The 10,782-nt window shown below is 38.0% G+C and overlaps 1 protein-coding gene across 1 annotated transcript; it reads left to right on the top strand.

Annotated features, from left to right (window-relative positions):
* The first annotated feature begins 227 nt into the window (after window positions 1-227).
* Window positions 228-10,306, top strand: LOC132059456 (uncharacterized). The gene is made up of 4 exons (XM_059452078.1): window positions 228-391; window positions 1,114-1,373; window positions 9,063-9,311; window positions 9,847-10,306. The coding sequence occupies exons 2-4, from the start codon at window positions 1,143-1,145 to the stop codon at window positions 10,102-10,104; spliced, it is 738 nt and encodes a 245-aa protein (XP_059308061.1). The 5' UTR covers window positions 228-391; window positions 1,114-1,142; the 3' UTR covers window positions 10,105-10,306.
* The last annotated feature ends 476 nt before the right edge of the window (window positions 10,307-10,782 follow it).

The raw sequence follows: 10,782 nt of genomic DNA, 5'->3' as shown, positions 1-10,782 counted from the left end.
ATTCTTAAGTAATAAAATCAGTCATTTTCATTTGATTTCAACAATATCAGAATTGATTTTTAATGCATATAAATAGAAAATATTATCTCTTCTATCTCAACTAATTTATAAAAAGTATTTTAAATATCATTTGTGTCTTTTATTAATAACTTTACTAGTTTTATTAAAAATATGAGCCATTTTAGGTAAATATTTTCTCCACCAAACTGTCCAAACAGACATAGAGCGTTATTTTCCAAAAAACAAAAAAAGGAGGAGGAAAAAACTGTGTGAATTCTTTGCAGGATTATCTAGGCTACAGTGACAGTAACGCCAGTTATCTTATTTTATCTACTGCCTAAGTTAAATTCCAGGTGGTTCTATCTCTGCCGGCCGGCGTCCAATTTCTCCGGTAAATCTGTTATCTCCTCCTTGACATTCAATCCTCAATAATAAGGTTTGTATACCCCAAGACTGAAAGTGGGGTTTGGGGGTTTCCAAATATGAGATTGATTTATTAGGGTTGTTTCAGAAAATGGCTTCTTATAAAATCTTGGAAATCCTTACTTGTACACTTGTACCTTTGGTTTTTGTATTTGAAACTTCTTATACCGTGATAAACTGAAGAAAAATTAAAGAGGGCTAGGGATAGAATCCAACGTTTTTTTAATTGAGCTAAGGGGTCATTTGGTATCTGGTTTGGAGGCGAGTTATACAGGCATTAAATCCTGCATAAGTAATATACCACGTTTTTTTTTTAAATTTCAAAAAAATAAAAATAAAATTAATTTGGTGTTTGGTTTGCAAGTTAGAAACCCGCATAACTTATAGGAGTAGTTGTATAAGTTATGAGGGCTATGTATTATTCTATGCAGGATAGAAGCAGAAGGTAGAAAAACTACTACATGAATAACTAAATCCTGCACAACTAATCCCTGCATAAAGTAGTACATAGTTTCCCTCATAACTAATCCCTGTATTACTAATACCTGCATAACTCTAACTGGCTACCAAACGACCCCTAAGTTCTGTAATTTGATAGTGCTTTTTCTTTGGTGTATAAAATTGCTTCTATTAAATGCAGGGAAACAATGTATTCTTGCTGAGACTACTGTCTTTGAATTACGTGCTTAGGTCTTGCAAGCAGCTGGTTATTTAAGGAGATGAACTGCGTTCGCATAAACAGTTCCTATCCTGCCTGCAATCTCAATGCTTCCTTTCCATCACTTACTGCTCCAAGGAGGACTTCCAATTTGACCGCATTATCTTCGACTTATCTCGGTACCAACCTCCCGAAAATCTCTCTGAATGTGAAAGTAGGTGTATCCAAACCGCAGCTTTGCAAAACTGTATGCTTATTTGGTGGCAAGGGGAAGGCAAGCAATGACAATGAGGTAACAATCTTTTGCAAGATCATTCATTTTGTATGTGTGTCAAATAATTTTAATATCTTTAGTCGAAGGGAATAAGAAACCATGAAATGGCTGAGATTGTCCAAAACAAGCCTAATCAAGTTGCCCACATATTGATGGTTTCTTTTATAGGTAGAGTTTATTATTTTGAATCTAATTTGTTTTATTTGTAGACAAAAACAACCAGGCCTCAGTTTCAAGGTAGTTGGGGTAAGCTATATGAATCTGCACTATGCATCTTGCTCCATTTGAGCTCATTAATATTCAATAATTTAGATTCTTAGAATTCGGAGTTGTCTACATTCTTTTTAGGGGAAAGGGTCAAATATACCCCTCTACTTTAGTTTATTGGCTAACTTTTCCCTCCGTTAGCCAAAGTGATCAAATATACCCCTCCGTCAGCCAAAGTGTTCACTTATACCCTTAAGTGGATGGAAATCCCCAATTCAGCCAAATTTACCCATTTAATTAAAAATATCCATGCCCCCTAGTATAACCTGCCCTGACCCACAAAAAATAATTTCACCCCACCCAAATATATCCCTTTTACGTTCTAAAATATTTCAGTCCGCCCAAATATATCCCTTTTACGCGTTCTAGAAACATCAGTCTGATATTTTCGAGTGTGAGAGAGAGAACTGTGTATCAATGGTGATCTAGAGCTCTTTCTTTCTACTTGCTCATAATGTGAAACTCTTTCAATGTTAATGCAGATAGTTTGTTTAGCTTACGACACTGTACTTTGTTGAGTTCTGTAGCAACTCTATATTTAACTTATATAAGTTAAAGGTGCAAGAACTTATATAACCTATCTGTTAATGCATATGGCAAATATTGCAGTGCTGGTTAAACAGTGATCAAAACAATTCACAGAAAACGTACTTCCAATGTAAGAAAACATAACTGCCATAGCAAGTTATATAGTCAGTAAAGCAATGTAGCTACTAAGCAACTCTTGACTAAGATGAGAAATTGTAACTATTTTTCTCTAGAACTGAATATTGTACAATTACAAGCAAGGAGAAAAGCTCTCTTTTTTCAAGTGGAATCATCAATAATTGCATAGCTTCTCTAAAAGACCTTCTTGTATGTTCCTTTTCATTGTTTCCTTGACACTCCAGATCAAATTTTTGGATTTTATGATTCTTTTTCGGTTCATTTAGACTTTTTAGCGTCAATCATTTTCTTGATTTCATGGCTGTCCCTTTAAATTTAGTGTTCCCAGTAACAAACCCATCACCAGAAAATGCAAATACTTGTGGATTTTTTACCCACATACCAAAGTTCCTACCTTTCTTCATTGATACACAGCTCTCTCTCTCACACTCGAAAATATCGGACTGATGTTTCTAGAACGCGTAAAAGGGATATATTTGGGTGGACTGAAATGTTTTAGAACATAAAAGGGATATATTTGGGTGGGGTGAAATTATTTTTTGTGGGTCGGGGCGGGTTATAATATGGGGCATGGGTATTTTTAATTAAATGGGTAATTTTGGCTGAATTGAGGATTTCCATCCACTTAAGGGTATAAGTGAACACTTTGGCTAACGGAAGGGTATATTTGATTACTTTGGCTAACGGAAGGCAAAGTTAGCCAATAAACTAAACTAAAGTAGAGGGGTATATTTGACCCTTTTCCCTTCTTTTTAATAGGCAAATCCCTGACAATAGTAAAAGACTCCTAAACAAAATTTGACCTAATATAAGCTTATGGACATGACTAAGCATTAATACCAAGCAGTTGGTATCCTTTTTAAAAATATTAAGTAGCTGGTAGCCTGGTATCGCCTATATGAATTTGTTTCTTGCATTGATTGTGCGGGTTTGTCATAAATTAACTAGTTTTACTTTAAATGTCAAACTATCATAAACCTCCTCTTTTATCAGTACTTAGCGTCGGTAATGTGAGCTTGCTCACTTGATCAAAGTTAAGTTTGTTTTATTTGTAAAATCCAAAAAAAGTTTCCAATTTCTTGAACACATAGGTATAAAGAAAAATGAAGCAAAAATTGCTCCCATGGCGATTGGCATGGACGGTTGCCACATGCCGACAGTGAGACAAACTGGGAACATTTCTTTCACGGACCCCCAACCAGAAAAGTGTTCCCACCATATTCAGGTGGTTTTGATATCTTTCTTTGAGAAATGGCTATATGTGGTGTGGTTTTTGTATTACTTTGTGTCTTTGAGTTTTTCCAAAGCCACCTTATTTACTTTTTTTTTTTTTTTTGGGGTAAAGGTAGCGTAAATTTTATTAATGAAGTACCAAGCTGGTACAGAAATTACAACAGAAAGAAGAACTCAAACCAATCAACCATTACATGCTTCTCCCTAACAACTCTAGGAAATCAAGATATTGATCCATATCCTCTAACAAGCCCTCCTTACACCAATAGTACAAATACTGGATACACTTGTTTTTTACCACTGATATGTGACTCTTTTTGCCTTCAACAACAACAACAACAACAACAACCACCCGGAAATCCCAAGATCTTGAATTTGTATAGACTTTACTACTCTTACCAAGGTAGGACATTTTAGTATTGAAAGACACTCGGCTCAATAAAAAGCATAAAAGGAGGTCATTGACTAAGGCTAGGGAAATTCAAAGCGATATGGAAATGCAAATAACGAAAGCTTTTAATTTTGATAAAATAGGATAATCAAAGTTATTGCTATAACGATTTTATCAAATCAAAGCATAAGAAATTATAATAATTTAACTACTTTAAGGAAGGATAACGAGACTATCAACTAGCCCTCTACCCTAACCTGGGTCCTCCAAACCCTCCTATCTAAGGTCATGTCCTCGGTAAGTTGTAACTGCGCCATGTCATGTCTAATCACCTCTCCCCAATACTTCTTCGGCCTACCCCTATCTCTTCCGAAACCATCCAAACCTCTCACACCTCCGCACTTTAAATCCGTCAAACTCTCCGCTCATAAACCATCTCTTTTCCCGCATCTTGTCTTCCACCGAGGCCACTCCCACCTTGTCCCGAAAGCCTCATTCCTTGTTTTCCCGGCGTGCCCACACATCCATCTCAAAAAAGTTTCCAACTTTCTTGAACACAGAGATATTAAGAAAAATCCCAGCAAAAATTGCCTCCCACCACTTGGCATGGACTTGCCACATGCTGACAGTGAGACACCTGGGAACATTTCTTTCAGCATCCATTTCATCCACCCCCGCCCCCAATACGATGTGTGACATCACCGTCAATCTCCCCCGTGGTTTTGCATAATCTTTTCTTTGAAACTACTTTATGTGGTGTGGGTACCAAGCTTTGAGTCTTTGAGTTTTCCCCCTCGAAAGCCACCTTAACTCGCACTCCAATTTTTTTTTTTTGGTCCTAAAGGTAGGGTAAATTTTATTAATGAAGTACCCTCCAAGCTGGTACAGTTAACTACAACGAGTCTCGTCGATCGACTATGTCATGCTTCTCCCTAAAAGCATACACCATGACACCTCACCTCGAATATTGATCCAATCCATCCATCACCAAGGCAAATAAACGGACCAAGAGTATCCTCGTACGCAACCCCATCACTGGATACGCTTGTTTCTTTACCACTGTATGTGACTCTAGTTTTGCCTCATACATGTCCTCGATCACCCTAAATACCACAGTACACCTTAGCCTCCAAAGATTCCAGAGATCTCCCCGGGAACTTTGTTATAAGTCTTTTCTAGGTCGATGAATACCACGTGTAAGTCCCTCTTCCTCTCCCTATAAAACCGCATAAAATGATGGCTCGTAGTAAGGCTAACACGAATCCGAACGTTCTCTAAAATGCAAATAACGCCTCTCCTACCCTCATCTCCACCAGGATAATCGAATTTCATGGTACGGCTTAGCGAGCTCGATACCTCTATAGTTGTTGCAACTCGGATATCTCCCTTGTTCTTGATAATCGTTACACTCCGACCTCCATTCTTAAGGCATCAGTCGATTAAAGATGACATTAAACAACCTACTCGCCCACTAAACCCTCGTCGAGCCCGCGCTCTTCCAAAAAATTCCTCAAGAATCTCGTCAGTCCTGTCGCTCTCTCCCTTGCGCATCCTACGAACTGCCCTTAACCTCTTCAACCTTAATACTCCCGCAATACCCAAAATCGTGACGCTCCCCCTGTATGTTCTAAATCTCCCAACACAATGTCTCTCATTCAAGAGTTTGCCCCGACTGCCATCTCCGTCTAATGAGAGTCTTCTCTACCAATACTTTGCCATGCTCGTCCTTGATGCACTTCACTTGATCCACATCACGTGCCCTTCTCTCCCTCGCCTTGGCTAGCCTGAACAATTTCTGATCCCCGCCTTTCTCCTCTAGTTCAGCATAAAGGCGTTCAAAAGCTGCCGTTTTTGCCGTCGAAACCGCCAACTTCGCCTCCTTCCTCGCCATCTTATAAAGTTCCCTATTCGTCCACTTCTCCACCTCATCCTTGCTTTCTATCAACTTCGCATACGCCACTTTCTTTGCTTCCACCTTCCCTTGAAAGCATCTCTTATTTCTCTCCAACCATAAAATCCATAAAATACAGAGTGGGATTGTTTTCCAAATCTGCTTCAGCCTTTTTGTTGTCTTCTGATTCTGCCAGTATACCAACAGGTTCTTAACATTGTGCGGCATCACCCAGGCTACACCACATATACTCAAAAAGAGATTCCAGCTCTGCCTTGAAAACTTACAATGGAGAACAAGATGATTCACAGTCTCCTGAACTTCCTCACATAAAAAGCATCTATTACCCAATGCAAAACCTCTCTTTTGTAGGTTGTCTTGGGTTAACCAGGCCTCCAAAGCATGCAACCTTGGTTGGAGCCTTTGTCTTCCAGAGCATTTTCCATGGCCACATTACATCCCATTGCCCCTCTAGCTTCTGCAAGTTTTTATAACTACTTTTGACAGAAAATTTCTTGTCCTTGCTAGCAGTCCAAATGAGAATATCTACTCTATTGTCCACCAAAACAGTAGAATTTAACTGCTGTAACAATTTTTTTTGACAATGATAACATAACAATTTTTTTTTTTTTTCAACTGCTGTAACAATTGACGAAACTCCTCTATCTCCCAGTCATTTAGAGCCCGTTTGGATTAGCTGAAAAAAAGTGGCTCTTAAAGTACTTTTTAAGCGCTGAAAGTTATTTTATAAATTAGCGATGCTTCGTGTTTGGATAAAAGTGCTTAAAGGGTTTTTAGAAGTAAGGGTAGTATTGGAATTAACAGAAAATATAAGGGATAAAAGGGTAAAGTTGTTGGTCAAACCAAAATGGCTTTTAAGCCCAAAAAAAATAAGTTGGGGTTGAGCAACTTCTTGGTTTTGGCTTATTTTAAGCACTTTTTAACTTAATTTACGTTGTTTTCTGTTTTACCAAACACCTTATAAGTTGGTTTGACCAACTTATAAGCCAATCCAAACGGGCTCTTAATCCTCTCCTAGAATTGATCTGCCATCCTGAATTTGAGTAGAATTCAGCCAGAAATCCTTCCTTGTTTGTTGAACAGTTATACATCGCTGGAAATTTTGATATAAAACATCTGTCCAGAATTTAATCTTGCAACTATTGCCCACCTCTATTCTTATACACTTCTGGAATTCTGTCCATAATTTGCTTATATTCCTCCAAACTCCACCTCTATCCGAAACTGGGACTGGACCAGGGCTCCAGATATCATATTTGGCATCGATTAAATTTTTTCCACATGGCATTGGTTTCTGCATTGTATCTCCATAAGCATTTGAATAGTAAGCTGTTGTCGTGCAATTTCAAGTTTCTAACTCCCATTCCACCTCCCTCCTTATCTCTTTTTACCTTTTGCCATCTAACCAAATGCGCCTTTTTTTTTTTTTTGATGACATGGGAACCCGCCTTTCCCTTTCTTTGGGTCAGCATAAAGGCGTTCAAAAAATAGCTCGCAAACCACACAGAGAGATAACCCGCACTAGGCAAGCCCGGTGCGATGAGCTCGACCCAGAAGGCAGATCCCCTATTGTCGTAGGCAGGGGGTTTCGAACCTGAGACCTCCATTATGAAAGCCTCATGCTCAACCGAGCCACCAAATGCATCTTTTTATTCTGTGAGTTCCCTTCCCATAGAAATTGATTTATCATAGAACTCAGCTTTTTCTCCACAGCATAAGGAATTGGAAGTAATGACATCAAGTAGGTGGGAATTCCGTCCAAAACACTGTGAACTAAAGTCAAATCTTCCTCCCAAAGCCACATGCACCTCTAGATACCACCTGAGATGAAAGAGATGGGAAGTAAGTTCTGCCTGCATGTTCACTTCCCTTTATTTTCTTTGCACTTTTTTTGGATCATTTGGGTGTAAAAACTGTCTAGTTAACTAAGATAAGTGCAAGACGTTCTTGCATATTCTTACATGCATATTTAGTGTGAACCCCAGATATGCTCTTTCTTATCATGCCATCATGGCCCTGAAATGAGGGGGGAACTCTAAAATTTATGGGTCTAAAATTATCTAGTTAATTATGTAAGTGCAAGGCCATTATTACATGCATCTTAGTATAGGCCTCAGTTGTTCTCTTGGTGATCTTGCGTTTTGGCTGTGAAATAAGGAGGGTAGCCTAAACTCTTCAGGAAGGCATAGGAAGCCTTTATATTCCACTATATATCGTGTTCCATTGTCAGGCCTTTTGGTTGCTTCCCGGTGTGTATCAAGAAACATCAACAGGTAGTTGTGACTCCAGATCTTGCTAAAGCACCATTTGTTTGTTGCAAGTGCTTTAGCTCGTCATTGGTTAAACATAATCCTCTAATATATGGTTGTAGTCATTTTCTTTCTCATTTCACTTAATTTCTTATCTTTATTGCTTGTGTTTTCCCTGAAATGGAATCTAAAAACAATTTAAGACAGTTGCAAATAATCTAGGAGAATGGTGAAAGAAGAGAGTGCCTCTTTCAGCCCTTCTAATCGCCTAACTCTTTTTCTTCCTGTTCCTCAGTATTGTCATAGTGTAGTATCTAATATCTTACAATGTGGCTTAATAGTTAATACAACAACAGCGAAGACAATGCCTCAATACCAAACTAGTTGGGTTGACCATATGACGTAATAACACTGTTTCATTAAGCCACAATTACTTTGATATCATCTTGACAAGTGTCTCAACTTTCACTAAATCAGCTAGGTTGAGGAATGGCCAACAGTTTGCTGATTATATGACCTTTCACGTACAGAATGCTAGTTGGCACCCCAACCATGTTTAGGTTATCTATCCGATATGCAGCGTATGTCATGTGCCCGTTTAATTTTAATTGCTTTAAGAAAACCTTAACATTTTTTTATAATGTTATCTTGTAAGGCTTAGTTTATTTTCCTCTTATTTTGATTAATTTTGGGCAAAACAAATCTGTTTATTGTTGCGGTGTTGGGTGTTGGGTGTATTTGCTTCAGCTTAACTCTTATCCATGCAAAATAAATATATCCTGCTGTATTTTAAAGCTAACAACAGACGAATCTTTTCTCCATGACCGCACAGCATGTGCATCGTGGGTTCCTTTCCCGTAAAACTGTATTGGAATTGAGTATAAAGTAGCTCCAACATTCTGTTGAAAATCATGAGTTGAGCAAATTACGCTTATGGAATGTTTTTCACGTGAGAAGATGACACCCTACTTGGCACTACTATCTGATAGGCTTCTCCGTGGAAAGCTCTTGAGAAGGCCGTGGGGAATCTGAAGAAGGAACAGTCAGTTGAGGATTTATTGAAGCAACAGATTCAAAAACAAGAATACTATGATGGAGGAGATGGTGGTGGAGATCGTCCAGGTAGTGGCGGTGGAGGTGGCAGTGACGGTTCTGGTCAACCAGAGGATGAAGGCATTCCAGGGATCTTAGATGAGCTAGGACAAGTAATCTTGGCAACTACGGGCTTCATATTTCTGGTAATTTCCCCTTGCTCTCTCTCAAATTTGTCCTCATATATGTGTGTACTTCTGGAGCTCACTGTTTATATCGCTTAAGATGTGGTTACCCTAAAAGGCAATCCCTGCAGCTGGCTGAAATTCAGGTTGCAGGTTTACTTAGCTTGGTGATATGTTATGCTGTCGGTGTATCCAAAATTTATTTCTAACTTAACTGAATACCTTTTTTCAAGACCATTTCTGGTAAGTCATGGACCAATTAGAGTTATGGAGTGATCGGCTAAATAAAGAGAAGCAGCATATGATAATCATGTATTCCATGTTTAGCCTCTGATAGATCCTTCGGCCGTGCTCTCTCTGATGGGAGCGGTAGTCTTCAAATAAAGAAAATGTCTTGGCAGGGTTTCAAATAAAGAAAATGTCTTGGCAGGGTTTCAAATAAAGAAAATGTCTGCTTGTTGTGGTAATAGCACGTGAAAGAAGTTGTTAACCATTTAGTTGCTTACTCTTGACTGCTTAACATATTGATAAAATTGCTGTATTTCCTTCATTTCAGTATATCTACATAATTGAAGGTGAGGAGATCACTGTGTTCACAAAGGATATTCTCAAGTTTATCTTTCTAAGGCAAAAGAGTATTCGTCTTGGACGCACAATTGCAAAGTGGGAAAACTACTTCAGAAGCCTGACTGAGAAGAAAGAAGAAAATCCATATTGGTTGGAAAGTGAGATTCTTAGAACCACTACTTGGTATGACGGCCCCGCAAAATATAGGCACATTCTCAGACAGTTGCAATCCGACTCTTATTATTGATAAGAAACCTTTTCTCTGTGCTGTCAAATTTTGTACTAGTTTAAATAGTTTTCTGACTGCCTGTTTGAGTAAGAGAATGGATGAAGAACTGAAAAACTGTTTAATTGTTAGTAGAATTTTGTGTCATGAGTATATTTTCAGGTTTTCTTATTTTGGGATGAGATATGGATCATTCAATTAAAGAATGTTATGTTTGATTAAAGGCTGGCATAAGATGTGAGAGAGACTAAATTGCTATAGTGACATACGTCTCAAGTATCTGTATATTGCTTGTAATAAACTTACAATGTGTGATTGCTCTATTGAAACTTTGGCCTAAGAGGAATTTAGGTGTGTATCGGAAGATTGTAGGCGTTTGGCCATAGAAACCAATAACTTTTTCACTTTTTTTGGAATTTTGGAGTTGGAGTTGGCCATAGTTTTTGCAAATAGTATTTTTTTTTTGTTGAAATGTACTTGTTTTGGTTGTGAAAAAGGTGAAAAACTTGTTTTATAAGTTTTTCTTGTTTTTCAAATTCCAAATACAACTTCAAGTTGTATTTGGAATTTTCATGGCCGAACACTAATTTTTGAAAAAAGTGAACAAAATTTCCGGAAAAAAGTGAAAATAATTCTTATTGCCAAACGGGTAAGGATAGTTTCTCAAGAATATGATTTGAAAGGTGTAATATATTCCTT

Source organism: Lycium ferocissimum, chromosome 6 (assembly GCF_029784015.1).
Source record: "Lycium ferocissimum isolate CSIRO_LF1 chromosome 6, AGI_CSIRO_Lferr_CH_V1, whole genome shotgun sequence".
Taxonomy (NCBI): domain Eukaryota; kingdom Viridiplantae; phylum Streptophyta; class Magnoliopsida; order Solanales; family Solanaceae; genus Lycium; species Lycium ferocissimum.
This window is presented reverse-complemented; position numbering and strand designations above follow the sequence as displayed.